This window comes from Scyliorhinus torazame, chromosome 7 (genome assembly GCF_047496885.1).
Source record: "Scyliorhinus torazame isolate Kashiwa2021f chromosome 7, sScyTor2.1, whole genome shotgun sequence".
Classification (NCBI taxonomy): domain Eukaryota; kingdom Metazoa; phylum Chordata; class Chondrichthyes; order Carcharhiniformes; family Scyliorhinidae; genus Scyliorhinus; species Scyliorhinus torazame.
This window is the reverse complement of record NC_092713.1, coordinates 113,382,423-113,402,342: the sequence shown is the minus strand read 5'-3', so window position 1 is coordinate 113,402,342 and position 19,920 is coordinate 113,382,423. Positions and strand designations below refer to the sequence as shown.

At 48.5% G+C, this 19,920-nt stretch overlaps 1 protein-coding gene across 1 annotated transcript in view; it reads right to left on the bottom strand.

The window, feature by feature from the left end:
• LOC140427352 (sushi, von Willebrand factor type A, EGF and pentraxin domain-containing protein 1-like) overlaps window positions 1–19,920 on the bottom strand; it is a 151,976-nt gene that overhangs the window by 129,816 nt on the left and 2,240 nt on the right. Inside the window, exons 2-3 of the mRNA XM_072512902.1 lie at window positions 19,473–19,566; window positions 9,109–9,495 (exon numbers count right to left, since the gene is read on the bottom strand). Of these exons, the coding sequence (XP_072369003.1) occupies window positions 9,109–9,495; window positions 19,473–19,566 (481 nt within the window). The remainder of the gene's footprint in view (window positions 1–9,108; window positions 9,496–19,472; window positions 19,567–19,920) is intronic.

The following is a 19,920-nucleotide window of genomic DNA, read 5'->3' as shown; positions in this document are numbered from 1 at the left end:
CCCATACCCAAACGGGAAGAGATCACGAGCGAAATAGCCCGGGCTAAAATTTTCACAAAGCTTGATGCCTCGAAGGGTTTTTGGCAGATCCAACTGGACCAGTCCAGCAGGAAGCTGTGCACCTTCAATACTCCTTTCGGCAGGTTCTGCTATAACAGAATGCCGTTTGGCATCATCTCGGCATCCGAGGTCTTTCATCGAATCATGGAACAGATGATGGAGGGCATCGAAGGGGTGCGCGTCTATGTTGACGACGTCATCATCTGGTCCACCACACCACAGGAGCACATCAATCGTCTCCAACGCGTCTTTGCGCGGATACGGGAAAACGGCCTGCGCCTCAACCGAGCCAAGTGTTCTTTCGGCCAAACCGAGCTGAAGTTTCTGGGGGACCACATATCCCGGTCAGGAGTGCGTCCGGATGCAGACAAGGTGAGCACCATTACAGCCATGCCGCAGCCGGCAGTCAAGAAAGCAGTGCTACGCTTCCTAGGCATGGTCAACTTCCTGGGGAAGTTCATTCCCAACCTTGCCTCCCACACGACGGCTCTTCGCCACCTAGTCAAGAAGTCCATGGAGTTCCAGTGGCTGCCCGCACACCAGAAGGAATGGCAGGAGCTCAAAATCAAGCTCACCACAGCCCCGGTTTTGGCGTTTTTCGACACATCTCGTGACACTAAAATTTCGACTGATGCCAGCCAGTCCGGCATTGGGGCGGTACTCCTACAGCGGGATGACACTGCGTCATGGGCCCCGGTCGCCTATGCCTCGTGGGCCATGACCCCCACATAACAGCGCTGCGCGCAGATCGAAAAGGAGTGCCTGGGTTTGCTAACCGGAATAGACAAGTTCCATGACTACGTGTATGGTCTCCCCCAGTTTACCGTTGAGACTGACCATCGCCCCCTGGTCAGCATCATACATAAGGACCTGAACGAGATGACCCCTCGCCTCCAGCGCATCCTACTCAAACTCAGGAGTTACGACTTCCAACTGGTCTACACCCCGGGAAAGGACCTTATCATTGCGGATGCCCTATCTAGAGCAGTGAGCTCACCGCCCGACTCAGAGGGGTTCGTCTGTCAGGTCGAAGCGCAGGTGGCCTTCACATCGGCAAATCTGCCGGTGGATGACTCCAGTCTGGCCCGTATTCGCCGGGAGACTGCGGCTGACCCCCTTCTACAACGTGCGATGCGCCACATGACGGGAGAGTGGCTCAAAGGACAGTGCCCGCAGTTCTACAATGTCCGGGATGACTTGGCCGTCATTGATGGTGTCCTCCTAAAGCTGGACCGGATTGTGATTCCGCACAAGCTGGTCCTCGACCAACTACACGAAGGACATCTGGGGGTCGAGAAGTGCAGACGGAGGGCCCGAGAGGCAGTATTCTGGCCGGGCATCAGTGATGACATTGCCAATATGGTGCTCAACTGCCCCACCTGCCAAAGGTTTCAGCCGGCGCAACCTCCTGAGACGAAGGTGGGTGTGAACCTTTTTTCACTCGCTCGGCAGGGACTATGTAATCGTCATAGATTACTTTTCAAACTATCCAGGGGTCATACGCCTGCACGATTTGACGTTGTCTGCTGTCATAAGGGCCTGCAAAGATACCTTCGCATGCCACGGCATTCCGATTACTGTCATATCGGACAATGGGCCCTGTTTTGCCAGCCAGAAATGGTCTTCCTTTGCTGCTTCGTATGGCTTCACACACGTGACGTCCAGCTCTCTGCATCCCCAGTCCAATGGAAAGGCGGAGAAGGGCGTTCACATCGTCAAGCGGCTCCTCTGCAAGGCTGCTGCTGCCGGATCGGATTTCTGCTTAGTCCTGCCAGCCTATCGCTTGGCCCCACTAGCCACTGGCCTCTCACCGGCCCAGCTGTTGATGGGTCGCGCCCTCAGGACCACTGTGCCATCCATTCTGGGCCCCACACCAACCATGCTCCAGTACTTCACAGGATGCGACAGCAGCGCGTTCGCCAGAAGATGGCACATGACACACGGGCAACTGATCTTCCCGCCCTGGCACCTGGGGACGACTTCCGCATCCACCTACCAGAAGGTGGCTGGTCAGCACCTGCCGAAGTTCTCCGACGCGTGGCTCCCCGCTCGTTCCTGGTACGCATGTCTGATGGCTCCATTCGCAGGCGCAATCGCCGGGCTCTTCGCCTGCTTCCACGCTCACTACGGGAACTTACACCGGTGCCACGCCCTCCTGTTGTTCCTGATGTCGACTTCGTGGAGCTTCCTGCCACCATGCCCGTTCCGTCGTCGCCCATGGCCAGGCCCGTTCTTCAGCCGGTGAATCCTGACCCACCCTTGAGGCAGTCAACCCAAATTCGTCGCCCACCTACTAGGCTGGACTTATGAGCCTCTTTGAACATTGAACTCACTGATGTATCATACCACTGTGTTAATATGTTTCTGTTTTTCCTTGTCGTTACAGGAGTTTGTTTTGACGTTTAACATTTCCATGTGTTTTGTTTATGTTGCAACCTCATTGCTATGTCGCACCTGACATCGCCCCATGTATATAGTTTAGCCTCATGTACATGCTGTAGATATTGCACACACACACATTCAGCTGCACTCAGTACACATATCTATTTATAACCACATAGGCACATGTTCTTGTAAAAAAGGGGGGATATCATGATATTCAGGTAAACATCATGGTGCAAACATACATACATACTGATGGACAGATCAACGGACCAATCAATACACACACAACACCACAGCCAATCACAGGCAAGAGCATACACACTATAAAACGGGGAACATGACACTTCCCGTTCTTTCCAGGGGGAGACAGCTCAGGGCACAGAGCTCACAGCAAGCCACTCAGACATCCACCATGTGCTGAGTGCCACTCCAAGATAGTGTTAGGGATAAGTCCACAGATTCAAGGGTAATGAACGAACCACAGTAACCAGTTTACCATTGTAAATATTGTTAGCAATAAAACTGAGTTGTACCATCCGCAACCGTGTTGGTTCGTCTGTGTAGCAGAGTACCCAACACGACACAGCTGTGCAAATGTTTTGTGGAGTGATTACTCCACTGATGGAATTGCTGAAGAAACGTAAAACAATACAATGGACAGTGGACTTTCAACAGGCATTTGACTGCCTGAAAGCTGTGATCACCAATGTTCCTGTATTGGAGAATTGCAAGGGACTCTGTGGTCAGATTAAACTAAAGTATCTGGGGCGGGATTCTCCACAATCGGCGCGATGTCCACCGACCGGCGCGAATCATTCCGGCATCGCGCTGCCCCAAAGGTTTCATAGAATTTACAGTGCAGAAGGAGGCTATTCGGCCCATCAAGTCTGCACCGGCTCTTGGAAAGAGCACCCTGCCCAAGGTCCACACCTCCACCCTATCCCCATAACCCAGTAACCCCACCCAACACTAAGGGCAATTTTGGACACTAAGGGCAATTTTTCATGGCCAATCCACCTAACTTGCACATCTTTGGACTGTGGGAGGAAACCGGAGCACCCGGAGGAAACCCACGCACACACGGGGAGGATGTGCAGACTCCGCACAGACAGTGACACAAGCCGGAATCGAACCTGGGACCCTGGAGCTGTGAAGCAATTGTGCTACCACAATGCTACCGTGCTGCGGAATTCTCCACATCTTGAGGGGCCGAGCCCTCACCTTGAGGGGCTAGGCCCGCGCCGGACTGATTTCCGCCTGCCAGGTGGTGGGAAAGGCCTTTGGTGTCCCGCCAGCTGCCGCGGAAATGACTTTGCCGTGCAGCACATGCGCGGGAGCGTCAGCGTCCGCTCACGGCATCCCCGCGCATGCGCAGTGGAGGGGGTATCTTCAGCCTCCGCCATAGTAGAGACCATGGCGAAGGCGGAAGGAAAAGAGTGCCCCCACGGCACAGGCCCGTACGCGGATCGGTGGGCCCCGATCGCGGGCCAGGCCACCGTGGGGGCACCCCCCCGGGGCCAGATCACCCCATGCCCCCCCCAGGACCCCGGAGCCCACCCGCGCCGCCTTGTCCCGCCGGTAAGAGAGGTGGTTTGATTCTCGCCGGCGGGACAGGCATTCCAGCAGTGGGACTTCGGCCCATCGTGGGCGGGAGAATCGCCAGGGGGGGGCCCGCCAACCGGTGCGCCACGATTCCCACCCCCGCCGAATATCCAGTGCCAGAGAATTCAGCAACCAGCGGGGGCAGGATTCACGCCAGCCCCTGGCGATTCTCCGACTCGGCGGGGGGTCGGAGAATCCCGCCCCTGATTCGGAATGAATGAAATTAATGAAATGAAATGAAAATTGAAAATGAAAATCGCTTATTGTCACAAGTAGGCTTCAAATGAAGTTACTGTGAAAAGCCCCTAGTCGCCACATTCCGGCGCCTGTTCGGGGAGACTGGTACGGGAATTGAACCGTGCTGCTGGCCTGCCTTGGTCTGCTTTCAAAGCCAGCAATTTAGCCATGTGCTAAACAGCAAGAAATGCCGAGGAGTAGAGGAATGGATGGATCGTGCAGAGACTTTGTTCAGCGAGACTGTCAATCGAGAAGGATTTCGGTTGGAGGAAGAAGAACAAAGAAAAATGGACTATATTATTGTACCTGTTTGCATGTGCTGTTTTTTTTTAAAAATGAAAAGGTATATTTACTGTGTACATTTCTTAGTGGATGGTGCAAAAGTGAAAAATGAAACCATCTTGACGTTGATGGTTTATTTATTTTTCCTGTGGGGAGGTGTCATGTGAGAGTACCTTTAAGACATGGATTTTTAAGCAATGTACCTTTAATAAAACAATGATGTCAGAGAGTGGGTGGAGCTGGGCTTTAGATCAGCCATTTTGGCAGTTTTTAGTTTCAGTTTTGAAAAAGAGCTGGTGTGTGTCTGTGTGTTTCCAGAGAGCTGCAGTTTGGAGGAAAAGAGCTTGGGAGTGTCTGTGTTTGCAGTGAGCTGGATCTCTGCCATGTAAGACTATCTCTGGATCATTTGGGTGATTTAAACTCATAATAGTAAAGCCTTTAACCTCATGTGATTCTGTCTAAAGGTGTTAAGTCTCTTGGAAGTTTGAAGGAACATTTTGAGGAATTATTTACTGTTGCAATATTTTCTGAGTTATCTTTGAAGTAAGGGGTGTTAAGAGATCCAATGTTTATTTAAGATGTTAAGTTGAGTTCATGGAATAAACATTGTTTTGTGTTTAAAAACCCAGGTGTCCATAATTGTAATCCCACACCTCGGGAACAAGCCGTGTGCTAGGAAATGCAACAAATACATTAAAGGGAGAGGTTGGTTGAACTCCATGATACATTTTTGTGTTCTGAAAACGCCTCGCACATAACAACATGTAGAAAGAAAAGGAGGCATTGCATTAGATAAATGAAAATGTTGGTGAGGCAGGGAAGACCAGCAAGAAAACTGGTCTTCAAGACACTTCACGTCAAAACCTAAACAAGTTGGTGATGCAAAAAAGACCAGCCAGAAAACCTGTCTTCCAGAAGTTAAAGCGACATCGAACAGTCGATAAAAGTTCAGAAGACCAATGGGACGATGTTATTATGAATGTCCAATAAGCTGTGCACAAGGGACATGTTTAAAATTATCAAGCATATTATGTTGTGTGAAGCACAGTTGCATCTGTACATATGACATGTGTAAAATGATAATGCAGATCATGTTTTGTAAGACACAGTTACATTTGTCTGTAAATATTTAACAGTTCCAGAGGATGGGGGATGTGGTGATATGCCTGTGCACAGTTCTGTATATAGTTAGCGATGCAACCTCCAACCAGCTGGTGGTGATAGAGATCTATCATGTGACCCAAGACGCCCACCAGTTGGTAATAAGACGTATAAGAGGATAGTCGCACCTTGAGCAGCTCCAGGAGAATTCACTGACTTCATTTCATAGCCATCACCTGTATTATAGTTTGTTCATTATCTTAGCCCGTGTTTGTTAATAAATCATCTTTCTAGTTAAACAACTAGTGAAACAATCCTAGGGTGGCACGGTGGTGCAGTGGTTAGCACCTATGGTGCTGAGGACCCAGATTCGATCCCGGCTCTGGATCATTGTCCGTGTGGAGTTTGCACATTTCCCCCGTGTCTGCGTGGGTTTCACCCCACAACTTAAAGATGTGCAGGGAGGTGGGTTGGCCACACTAAATTGCCCCTTAATTGGAAAAAGATTATTGGGTACTCTAAATTTTAAAAAACGATCACTACGGCCCTAACACAGAACACAACAATCAGGAGGCTGCTAAATGTGATTATGAGTCTATCAGTGGGGCGGGTGCCGGAGGCCATTGTCTCTATGGATGCAGAGAAGATGTTTAATTGGGTGGAGTGGAGGTATTTATTTAAGATCTTGGGTAGGTTTGGGTTTGGCCCGATGTTGGTGGCATGGGTGCACTTGTTATATGTAGCTCCGGTGGCAAGTGTATGTACAATTGGGATTACTTCACAGAGTTTTTGGGCTGCATAGGGGAACGAAACAGGGTGCTGTCACCACTGTTGTTTGCACCGGTGATTGAGCCCTTGGAAATGGCTCTTAGGGGGTCTGTGGAGTACCAGGGGATTGTGAAGGGGAGCAGGGAGCACCGGGTGGTGCTATACAGGATGACCTGTCATTGTTCATGTCGGGCCCTTTGGAGAGTATGGGTAAGATCATGGGAATATTGGAAACGTTTGGGGCCTTCTGTGGATATAAGTTAAATGTCGGGAAGAACAAGATATTTCCGGTGAATGAGGCAGGGCGGGGGGCCAACTTGGGGGTGTTGCCATTCAAGGAAGCTCGGGAAAGGTTCAGGTATTTGGCGATTCAGGTGACGAGGGAATGGGCTATGATGCACAGGTGGCATTTGACAACGTTGGTGAAGGAGATTAGGGGGATTTTAAGAGATGGGATACATTACACCTGACATGGGCAGGGAGGGTGCAGGTGGTAAAGATGAATGTGCTGCCAAAGTTCCTGTTCGTTTTCTAGACCTTCTCGATCTTTCTCAGTAAGGCCTTCTTCTGGAAATTGGAGACAATGATTTCAGACTTTATATGGGCGGGGAGATGCCGAGGGCAAAGAGTGCCCTGCTATAGAGGCAGAGACAGAAAGGGGGGTAGGTGCTCCCGAACTTGCTGCACTATTATTGGGCAGCGAATGTAGAGAAGCTGAGGCGATGGTGAGGGGTGGAGTAAGTCAAGATGGAGGAGAAGTCCTGTAGGGGTTCCAGTCTGAGGGCTATGGTGATGGCTCCGCTGCCATTAGCTCCGGGGAAGTATATGGGGAGCCTGGTGGTACAGTCAATGATTCCAGTGCGTGGAATCAGCTGCGGAGACATTTTAAGTTGGAGGGGATATTGGTGTTGGCACTGCTGTGCGGGAACGACAGGTTTAAGCCAGGGGAGATGGATGGATGTGTGGGAGGTGGAGGGAGGCGGGGTTGGTGAGGGACTTGTATCTGGAAGAGCAGTTTGCAGGTCAGGATGAGTTGTGGGAGAGGTTTGAGTTGCCAAGGGGAAGTGAATTTCGATATATACAGGTGGGTACACCTTATTGGAGCAACTGCTGCTCCCGGATTAGTCGGGAGAGGATAGGATTGTGGACGTATATGGGTGGTTGGGGGAGCGAGGTGGGGGGGGGGGGACGGCGCGGATGGTGAGGATCAAGAACAAATGAGAGGAGGTGTTGGGGGGATGCATAGGCTGGGGTCTATGGTGTGAGGTGATGCGTAGGGTGAATTCAACCTCCTCCTATGCGAGGATGAGCTTGATTCAGTTAAAGGTGGTGTATAGTGTACATATGTCCCAGGCGAGGATGAGTGCGGATTTGAGGATTTGGGTAGCACGGCAGCATTGTGGATAGCACAATTGCTTCACAGTTCCAGGGTCCCAGGTTCGATTCCGGCTTGGGTCACTGTCTGTGCGGAGTCTGCACATCCTCCCCGTGTGTGTGTGGGTTTCCTCCGGGTGCTCCGGTTTCCTCCCACAGTCCAAAGATGTGCAGGTTAGGTGGATTGGCCATTCTAAATTGCCCTTCGTGTCCAAAATTGCCCTTAGTGTTGGGTGGGGTTACTGGGTTATGGGGATCGGGTGGAGGTGTTGACCTTGGGTGGGGTGCTCTTTCCAAGAGCCGGTGCAATCTCGATGGGCCGAATGGCCTCCTTCTGCACTGTAAATTCTATGTAAATCTATGAGTGGGTTCTTCCAAGGAGTGGCTGGTGAGTGTGAGAAGTGGGGACGAGGGCCGGCGAATTATACGCACGTGTTCTCGGGCTGCTTTCTAAAACTGTGGGGGTGGAGGTCAGGCTGGACCCGATGGTGGCGATCATTGGGGTATCGGAAGTGCCGGAGCTACTGGAGAGGGAAGGGGGCCGATATTGTGGCCTTCGCCTCTCTAATTGCCCGGCAAAGGATCTTGCCAAATTGGAGGTTGGATATGCCACCGGGAGACCTGTACGACTTTCTCTGGTTGGAGAAGATTAAATTTGAGTTGAGGAAATCGGCGGAGGGCTTCGAGGTACAGTGGGGGCTATTCATTACAATGTTTGAGGAACCGTTCATTGCGGGGGGGGAGGGGGGAGAGTAGGGGGTAAAAGAGGAAAAATGTATAAACTGTGGACTGTGAGGCTGTGGAGTGTGTTGTATATGTTACTTTTTTTTACACATGTTTGGAATAAAATATATTAAAAAAAGGTTAGGTAGGCTGCCCTTTCAGAGGATTGGTGCAGACCTGATGGGCTGAATGGCCTCCTCCTGCACTGTAGGAATTCTATGGTTCTAATAATGGCCAGAGCTTTCCAGCCCTTCATGCAGGTGGGATCTTCTGGTCCTGCCAATGGCATACCTCTGCCTTGTGTTTCCCAGCGGTCAGACGTGCATTAAATGGGAAACCCTGTTAACAACGGGCGGAATGGAAGATCCCGCCGGCGGAATGGAAGATCCCGCCGGCGGGCAATGGCGGACCGCCTCCCCCATTGCGTTGCGTGGAAGATTCCACCCAGGGTCTACAATTTAAAAATGATCCACTGATTACAAATGCCTTTGGGATGTCTGAAGGAAACTATATGGACCAATCGGTAAATCAACAAATGGAAGTTCTTTCTTATCTCCTAATAAATTTTAAAGTTACCTTTGTAACACAGTGGTCTTTTTTTTTTACGACAGGATTCATCATTCCATTGCCCTGCATGTGAAATTCTCTTTATGTACATTTCCACACAGTCTTCATTGTTCCTTCCATTGTTGGGTTCACCAGGAGCCCAGTTCTTCGCAAAATCGTCCAACACCCGATTTGTTCCAATCCAGGTCCAGTTATTTTGTATCTTCCTCAAACCAATCCAGACATGGGTCCTTGCTTTTGGCAAATATTCATCCAGGTATTTGTTTTCTTCCATATTCTGAATGGCCACCATGTCAGTATAGTTATTTTTACAGAATTGTCTTGCTTTGTTCCATGTCATGGTTCTATTGTGATAATGGTATGTCCAGCCATGCACTCCTTCGAAGATCAGAGATTCTGTAAAAGAGGAAAGGCTGTGATTTTATGGGCCGGATTTTCATGGAGTGGTAAGAAATCTGGGACCATTTAAAAATGGCAAGCGGGATACAATTCTGGGATTCTCGCCCCCTTTCCTTGCATCTCCAATATTTTCTATGGTTCAGGATAAGGGCATGGGTAGCAATCTCACACCTTTTTACTCTTGATCTGGCTGACTCCATTGCATGAGTAGGTATCTCCTAGCTCCCACAAATTTCTTTGCAGTCTGGCCATCATCTCCATGGCTTATGGCCATGCAGCACTTGTGGCACTTGTGGCATGTTGGCACAGTGGTTAGCACTGCTGCTTCACAGCGCCGAGGACCCGGGTTCAAATCCAACCTTGGGTGACAGTCTTTGTGGAGTTTGTACATGCTCCCTCTGTCTGCGTGGGTTTCCCCCAGGTGCTCTGGTTTCATCCCACAGTCCAAAGGTGTGCAGGTAAGGTGGATTGGCCTTACTAAATTGCCCTTTAGTGTCCAAAAGATAAGGTGAGGTTACGTGGATAGGGTGAGGGCATGGGACTAGGTAGAGTTCTCTTTCAGAAGGTCGATGCAGACTCGATGGGCCAAACGGCCTATTTCTACACTATAGGGATTCTCTGATTACCCTCAAATGAGTCGTAAATTATAGTCTGGATTTGGGAACCTCATGAAAGGTAAAGTCAAAGGACCTTATCCATGCGTCCACGCCCACTCCATGTCAATTCATGCCCCCACATAATTTGGCTGAGGGCTCAGACTCTCATAAAAGAACTATGTGAGTGTGGTTGTTTGCACATGTATAAAGAAGATTTATGAGGTTGTAATATGCTACTTTTTCTGTGATCTCTTTTGGTAATGACTCAATGTTCATTTCCACAAGATAAAGAAATGTCAAGTGATTATTGTTTCTGTTATTGATACTTTAAAGGTCTGGTTTATTGACACTTTTTGGGTTGTTATATACTTTTTGAAGAAAATTATGAATGGATGTTTTTTAAGCAGTTCCACACATACCATTGTTACTATAAGTGTTAATTGGTTCTATACAGAGTGTATATTGTGTGAATGGACATGGAGCTGCAATGGGTTAGCATGGAGGGTATGAGGGGTTGGAGGCATGAGTTGGCATGGAAGTGGAAAGGGAGTGGGTGGGAGGTGAGGGCTAGCGGGCCTAAAATATAAGCAAATAACTAGAGAACCAAGGTTTGGCTTTTGAACAGCCTGCTTTGGCACCAGCCACCTGTGGCCACTTCTTACCTGCTTCCAGGGACGACAGGCCCGACTACACCTGCCCTCCAAGGAGCGAAAATATGGTCTGACAGGGCATTTTCTACCAAGGCGGGCTCCGCAAGGTGTGAAATTTCTGCCTCAGTACTAAAAGTCTGGCACTATCTGTCTCTGTCAGGGAGAGAACCTGAGAACATCTAAGACACTCAGAAGGTAAGAAGGTAAGTAAGTGATTTTTACTCATTTTTACTTTTATACCTCTTTCAAATTGTGTGTGTCGGGGGAGAAACTGAAGTGACATCACAGAAAAGCTGTGACCTGAGTGGCTGGTTGGGAATCTACACTTAATTTAAAAAATTAAGCATTGGTAACTAATTAAACATAATTACTTAATTATAATTTAGAGGGGTATCTAAGCCAGAGATCGGAGAGTACTATATTTAGCTTTCACATTTATATTAGAAATCTAGTGCTAGGAAACAGATAGTTAACAGTAACTTTTTTAGAGGGGTGCAGTGCTCTGACCGTGAGATGTGGCAGGTCCGGGAGGCTTCCAGCGTCCCGGATGGCTTCATCTGCAGAAAGTGCGCCCAACTGGAGCTCCTTACAGACCGCATGGTTCGGTTGGAGCAGCAATTGGATGCACTTAGGAGCATGCAGGTGGCGGAAAGCATCATAGATCACAGTTATATAAATGTGGTCACACCCAAGGTGCAGGCAGAGAAATGGGTGACCACCAGAAAGGGCAGGCAGTCAGTGCAGGAATCCCCTGTGGTTGTCCCCCTCTCGAACAGGTATACCCCTTTGGATACTGTCGGGGGGGATAGCCTATCAGGGAAAACAGCAGCAGCCAGAGCAGTGGCACCACGGCTGGCTCTGATGTTTAGAAGGGAGGATCAAAGCGCAGAAGAGCAATAGTAATAGGGGACTCTATAGTCAGGGGCACAGATAGGCGCTTCTGTGGACGTGAAGAGATTCCAGGATGGTATGTTGCCTCCCTGGTGCCAGGGTCCATGATGTCTCCGAACGGGTAGAGGGCATCCTGAAGGGGGAGGGCAAACAGGCAGAGGTTGTTGTACATATTGGTACTAACGACATAGGCAGGAAGGGCATGAGGTCCTGCAGCAGGAGTTCAGGGAGTTAGGCAGAAAGTTAAAAGACAGGACCTCGAGGGTTGTAATCTCGGGATTACTCCCTGTGCCACGTGCCAGTGAGGCTAGAAATAGGAAGATAGAGCAGCTAAACACGTGGCTAAACAGCTGGTGTAGGAGGGAGGGTTTCCGTTATCTGGACCACTGGGAGCTCTTTCCGGAGCAAGTGTGATCTATATAAGAAGGACGGGTTGCATCTAAACTGGAGAGGCATAAATATCCTGGCCGCGAGGTTTGCTAGTGTCACACGGAAGGGTTTAAACTAGTATGGCAGGGGGGTGGGCACAGGAGCAATAGGTCAGAAGGTGAGATCATTGAGGGAGAACGAGGGAATAGGGACAGTGGGGCTCTGAGACAGAGCAGACAGGGCAAAGTTGCTGAACACAGCGGGTCTGGTGGCCTGAAGTGCATATGTTTTAATGCAAGAAGTATTACGGGTAAGGCAGATGAACTTAGAGCTTGGATTAGTACTTGGAACTATGATGTTGTTGCCATTACAGAGACCTGGTTGAGGGAAGGGCAGGATTGGCAGCTGAACGTTCCAGGATTTAGATGTTTCAGGCGGGATAGAGGGGGATGTAAAAGGGGTGGCGGAGTTGCGCTACTGGTTAGGGAGAATATCACAGTTGTACTGCGGGAGGACACCTCAGAGGGCAGTGAGGCTATATGGGTAGAGATCAGGAATAAGAAGGGTGCAGTCACAATGTTGGGGGTTTACTACAGGCCTCCCAACAGCCAGCGGGAGATAGAGGAGCAGATAGGTAGATAGATTTTGGAAAAGAGTAAAAACAACAGGGTTGTGGTGATGGGGGACTTCAACTTCCCCAATATTGACTGGGACTCACGTAGTGCCAGGGGCTTAGACGGGGCGGAGTTTGTAAGGAGCATCCAGGAGGGCTTCTTAAAACAATATGTGGACAGTCCAACTAGGGAAGGGGCGGTACTGGACCTGGTATTGGGGAATGAGCCCGGCCAGGTGGTAGATGTTTCAGTAGGGGAGCATTTCGGGAACAGTGACCACAATTCAGTAAGTTTTAAAGTGCTGGTGGACAAGGATAAGAGTGGTCCTAGGATGAATGTGCTAAATTGGGGGAAGGCTAATTATAACAATATTAGGCGGGAACTGAAGAACATAGATTGGGGGCGGATGTTTGAGGGCAAATCAACATCTGACATGTGGGAGGCTTTCAAGTGTCAGTTGAAAGGAATTCAGGACTGGCATGTTCCTGTGAGGAAGAAGGATAAATACGGCAATTTTCGGGAACCTTGGATAACGAGAGATATTGTAGGCCTCGTCAAAAAGAAAAAGGAGGCATTTGTCAGGGCTAAAAGACTGGGAACAGACGAAACCTGTGTGGAATATAAGGAAAGTAGGAAGGAACTTAAGCAAGGAGTCAGGAGGGCTAGAAGGGGTCACGAAAAGTCATTGGCAAATACGGTTAAGGAAAATCCCAAGGCTTTTTACACGTACATAAAAAGCAAGAGGGTAGCCAGGGAAAGGGTTGGCTCACTGAAGGATAGGCAAGGGAATCTATGTGTGGAGCCAGAGGAAATGGGCGAGGTACTAAATGAATACTTTGCATCAGTATTCACCAAAGAGAAGAAATTGGTAGATGTTGAGTCTGGAGAAGGGTGTGTAGATAGCCTGGGTCACATTGAGATCCAAAAAGACGAGGTGTTGGGTGTCTTAAAAAATATTAAGGTAGATAAGTCCCCAGGGCCTGATGGGATCTACCCCAGAATACTGAAGGAGGCTGGAGAGGAAATTGCTGAGGCCTTGACAGAAATCTTTGGATCCTCACTGTCTTCAGGTGATGTCATGGAGGACTGGAGAATAGCCAATGTTGTTCCTCTGTTTAAGAAGGGTAGGAAGGATAATCCAGGGAACTACAGGCCGGTGAGCCTTACTTCAGTGGTAGGGAAATTACTGGAGAGAATTCTTCGAGACAGGATCTACTCCCATTTGGAAGCAAATGGACGTATTAGTGAGAGGCAGCATGGTTTTGTGAAGGGGAGGTCGTGTCTCACTAACTTGATAGAGTTTTTTGAGGAGGTCACTAAGATGATTGATGCAGGTAGGGCAGTGGATGTTGTCTATATGGACTTCAGTAAGGCCTTTGACAAGGTCCCTCATGGTAGACTAGTACAAAAGGTGAAGTCACACGGGATCAGGGGTGAGCTGGCAAGGTGGATACAGAACTGGCTAGGTCATAGAAGGCAGAGAGTAGCAATGGAAGGATGCTTTTCTAATTGGAGGGCTGTGACCAGTGGTGTTCCACAGTGATCAGTGCTGGGACCTTTGCTGTTTGTATTATATATAAATGATTTGGAGGAAAATGTAACTGGTCTGATTAGTAAGTTTGCAGATGACACAAAGGTTGGTGGAATTGCAGATAGCGATGAGGACTGTCAGAGGATACAGCAGGATTTAGATTGTTTGGAGACTTGGGCGGAGAGATGGTAGATGGAGTTTAATTCGGACAAATGTGAGGTAATGCATTTTGGAAGGTCTAACGCAGGTAGGGAATATACAGTGAATGGTAGAACCCTCAAGAGTATTGAAAGTCAAAGAGATCTAGGAGTACAGGTCCACAGGTCACTGAAGGGGGCAACACAGGTGGAGAAGGTAGTCAAGAAGGCATACGGCATGCTTGCCTTCATTGGCCGGGGCATTGAGTATAAGAATTGGCAAGTCATGTTGCAGCTGTATAGAACCTTAGTTAGGCCACACTTGGAGTATAGTGTTCAATTCTGGTCGCCACACTACCAGAAGGATGCGGAGGCTTTAGAGAGGGTGCAGAAGAGATTTACCAGAATGTTGCCTGGTATGGAGGACATTAGCTATGAGGAGCGGTTGAATAAACTCGGTTTGTTCTCACTGGAACGAAGGAGATTGAGGGGCGACCTGATAGAGGTCTACAAAATTATGAGGGGCATAGACAGAGTGGATAGTCAGTGGCTTTTCCCTGGGGTAGAGGGGTCAATTACTAGGGGGCATAGGTTTACGGTGAGAGAGGCAAGGTTTAGAGTAGATGTATGAGGCAAGTTTTTTACGCTGAGGGTAGTGGGTGCCTGGAACTCGTTACCGGAGGAGGTGGTGGAAGCAGGGACGATAGTGACATTTAAGGGGCATCTTGACAAATACATGAATAGGATGGGAATAGAAGGATACGGACCCAGGAAGTGTAGAAGATTGTAGTTTAGTCGGGCAGCATGGTCGGCACGGGCTTGGAGGGCCGAAGGGCCTGTTCCTGTGCTGTACATTTCTTTGTTCTTTGTTTGTTCTATATGTCGGTAAATATTAACAGATTTGCGGCTGTTTATTGCCTTATGAAGCAACAGGAAAGGCCCTTACTCTTAATCCAAAGGCAAACTAAACCCCAGTGGATGAAAAGAAATTGGCAGGATACCCAGGTTACAGTCATAAAGAAAGTGCAAGCCCACTTTGTTTGGTCGACTGACATAATGTAAAAGTCCCTGCACCCTGTTCCACCACCCAGGGAAAAGCTTTGCTTTCTTCTCAGCTTGTAGTGTTCCACTGGCTCTTGGTGATCAGTTCCGATATTTAAATTCTTTTTCTCAGCCTCTCACTGTGACTAAAAGTGTTTCCAAAGATAAGGTGTGAATATCTTTTCTGAATAACTAAACATGGCCGCAGCTTGCCACCTCTTCATCTGCCGACTTGTTCACAACTCAGCATGGAACATGTGCTGTAAGATCACCAATATTAGTTAACACAGACATGCTTGTCGGTGACTGGGGATTATCTGAAGATTCTGAGATATAGAACAAGGGTCAGAATTTTAAACTCCAACCGGGGAGGGGGAGGGGCGGGGGAGGGGGGGGCGGGGTGTTTGGAGAGCATAATATTGTTTGGACAGGATTCACTTTGGACCCCACCCACACTTGCATAGACACAATATCAATGAATGGGCAAGGTATCAGACAGGAAATCCACCCTGGCACCTGTTAAGGACCTTAAGGGCGTTCTCCTATCCATCGTCAATTTTTAGGCTGGTGCAAGTATGGTGGGAAACTGAGAAATAAACATTTCTGCATCTCAGGCAGGAAGAGAAAGGCAGCTCCTCAATCTGAACGCCCCTTCAGAGTTAGGGCACCCTTCCCTCTGGGACCTCGGAGATCTGGCCTTCCCTCCCCCTTCCCTGGCCTACTCCCCAACACCACGATTGCACCTTCCCGAACCCCCAGGCACATCCTAACCACCTGATCCTGGGAGACAAAGGACTTAGCTTTCCAATGAACCTGGGACTTAGCAAAGGCAGAGCATTGGAATATCGGTTCTGGCCACTGCAGCTCTGCGCAGGTTGAAGAGCTGGGGAACCAGCACATCCCCCGTGACCCGACCCAACCACCCCCTCCCAACCCATTTGCCTCCCCTCCCTAACCAATCCCCCCCATCCTGACTTGACCCCCAACCCAAGACAGAAGCTCAGGAATCCCAGTGACGGTAAATCCGTCGAGAGTGGAAACCCAACCGAGATTGCAACTCTGAGGAAGTTCAGAATTTCCCTTTTGTAAAACCATGTTGACTTTGTCTGATCAGACTATGATTTTCTAAGTGCTTTGCCCATCTTCCCACTGATTATCAATGGGATTTCCCACTGTAACCACCCCATGCCGCTGGGAAACCCACGCACAGAGGTACACTGCCAGCTGGAAAAGTGAATCGCAATGACCTGAGAATTGCAGCCAATGTTACATTTGTTAGTTTTCAATCTACTGCAATTGTTCCAGAATCTAAAGAACTTTGGAAAATCATTCCTCTGCAGCTGTCTGTTTTGGAACCCTCGGCTATCAGGTCTTGGAGATTTGTCCGATTTTCCAAGCTTCCCAAGTTTTTCTCTGCTGATATTAATTGTCTTAGATTCATCGTGCTGTTTAGCCCGAGGTTACTCTCTATTTCTGACACACAACTTGTGAATTCTACTGTGAAGACAGGGACAAAGGGTGGAAATTTCCCCCCAAAATGACAAAGTGAAACTCGGTGCGATGGCCCAAATTTGATCGTGATCTTCCGTGCACCTAGTGCAATAAATGAACTCCCCACGTGAACCACACGGATCTAGAGTCCCCAGGAGTCTAATTCGCCCAAACTGAGGCTCAACTGTGTATTGTTAACAAGCAGGATCTGCATTTAAACAATCCCTCAGCACTGACTCCCAGTCAAGACAGGAGAATGGCAGCACGGAGCCCTCCTCCTTTCTTCCTGGAGGGAGACCTAAACACACTTTTAGACGCTGTGGAGGAGAGGCCGGACACCCGGTACCCCCGAATGGATAAAAGACACATCAGCAGTGAGGCTAATCCAGCATGGGATGCGGTATCTGCAGCAGTCAATGCCAGGGCGCCACAGTAGCTCAGTGGTTAACACTACTGCCTCACGGTGCTGAGGACCTGGGTTAGATCCCAGCTCTGACTCACTGTCCGTGTGGCGTTTGCACATTCTCCTCGTGTCTGTGTGGGTCTCACCCCCACAACCCAAAGATGTGCAGGGTAGGTGGATTGGCCACGCTAAATCGCCCCTTCATTGAAAAACAATAATTGGGTACACTAAATTTATGAAAAAAAGAAAATGAATGACCTCATTCGAGTCACAAGGGTGAGTGACCACCTGTCTTCCCCTGGCATCAGTCCTGTCTGTCACACCAGGAATGTCAACACCAATCCACTCCCTAACACCTCGTGGTCTCCCAGCACCCAGCGCCCCAGAAGATTCCTGAAATCCCCTGGCTCATCTCATCACTACCCCTTCGTGCCTAGGTGTGGTGCCCAGGCAATCTAGGGGTGGGGGGCTGCTTTGTGGTGCGGGGGGGGGGGCTTATTTGTAGTGTGGGGGGGGTCAGTGGCCGGCCATTGGGCTTCGCTATCAGGCCCCCCCTCTAAGTTGCGACCGAATAGACTCCCTCAGGAGTCCCTCATATTCCTCGCCATGCATAAATTTGCACGGCAAGTGGTACAGAATTGCTTCCCGATTTGCGTTCCCAGGGGGATCATAAATCAATAGCAATTCTCCTCTGGCGGGAGAACATATCAAACGGTATCTCGCCCAGTGGAGAATCTCACCCAGTGCATTTTTATACTCCTGGCTAGTCTAATATCTTTCTATTTTTTTACTTTATTTGTTAACTTTGATGGGCCTTTGCTAGTTTCTAAAACATTTTCAATCCTTGGACTTATTACTATTCTTTACCAGATCTTAAGGCTCTTCTTTCAATCTAGTACTATCCTTAACCTCCATAGTAAGCAAAGATGGACATTTCTACTCAGGTTTTGTTTTGCCATGGAATACATTTTGTTGAAAATTTTTAATTGTTTCTTTAAATGTTGATTTACCGCCATTACTTTTGAGTCCATTTACCCAATCAACTCAATTTCATCCTTCTACATATATAATTGGTTTTGTTTACGATTAAGATTCTTGTTTGGGACTCAAATATGTTGCTCTTAAACTTAGTATAAATTCAATTGTATTATGATCACTATTTCCCATCAGATATTTTACAATAGGATTACGAATTAACACTGCTTCATTACTGTAGTGTTTTTAAAGGTTAGGCTTGCAGACCACGAAGCTACAAACAGGCAAGAGCTTTATTGGAAAGGTGTTTAGTTTCTTTGTGGTATTTTTAAAGGATAGGCTTGCAGACCATGAAGGTACAAATAAACAACAGTTTTATTGGAAAGACGTTTACTCTACTGGCTGCTAGAATGACCGACTGTTATTCCGCCCAAACTGCCAATGATATCATCAGTATGTCACATGATCGAACTCTTAAAGTGACCTTGTTCCAATTAGGAAGAAACATGAATGCACAACAATTATGTAATTCTAGACCTAAAATAATCTTATCCCTAGTTGACTCAAATTAATTTTCCTGATCCCAGATTTTGAAGAAATAAAAATAAATATTCTCAAGTTCATAGTTAGAAGTAAATCTGTGGGGCTGGATTTTCTGTTCCTAAGATGAAGTGTTGACACCGGGGCAGGATTCATTGACTTACACGACAGCAAAACTGGTGCCGAACCTGGACCAACTCAGCGACTATGGAGGGGCTAGCACCAGAGCCATGGAATCAGTCTACGGTCGCCCTGGTGGGGAGCAGGGGTATCCTTCACCGGGGGGGGGGGGGGGGGGGGGGGGAGCTCACAGACAGCCAAGCAAGCGATCGGGCGGCACCGATCCGTGGGCGCGCGGGATCTCGGGGGACCTAGTTCCTGGTGCAGCTGAGTCCGCCATGTCGCACGGGGCCACCGCCGTATGCACGCGCGGACTCTCGACTGGAAGTGCGGGGCCCCGTGTCTGCAGCCAGAGCTGCGAGAAGCACTCCGGAGTCCTGCTAACCCCCTGCAATTTGGAGAATCACTCTAGACTTTCTTAAGGAAAGCCCAGAGTGAAACGCCCGGGTTTTGACGCTGGTGTGGGGACATAGCCCCATTATTGGAGAACCCCGTCCCAACTCTGTACCAAAATGAAATGCTTTCTATTTGTCATGTTGTTAGAGCAAGAAATATTCCACACACATCACAAGAGCAGCTGAACAGTCAAATAAAGGAAAGAGAAGTGATATCTTACCACAGATCACGACCACTAACACCAAAAATCTGAATATGTAGCCATGCATTTGTGGCCATCGACTGCATGGGCAGATCATGCCGCCATGAGATACCTTTATGTGACAAGAAAAATCCAATAGCACCCATTTAAAAAAAGAACTTTTATTGCAAAGTACTAATGATAGCCTTGTTCTGGTTGGTAAATAAAATTATGCATGAACATAGACCAGCAGCTGGCCTTCCAAATACTTTGTTACTCTCAACATGATATTGTTTCGCTGATTATTGATATTCTGTCACATTTTGCATTTATTTTCTCCTCTCCGTGACCAAATACACATATCAGAAAATAGTACTGATGTGACAGCAGCTCATCACAATCTATCCCAAGTCCTCATTCTTCTTATAAGAGTCCTAACAAATTATCCGAGGAAGAGAGAAAGGGTAGAGATTCTCAGAGCATAATT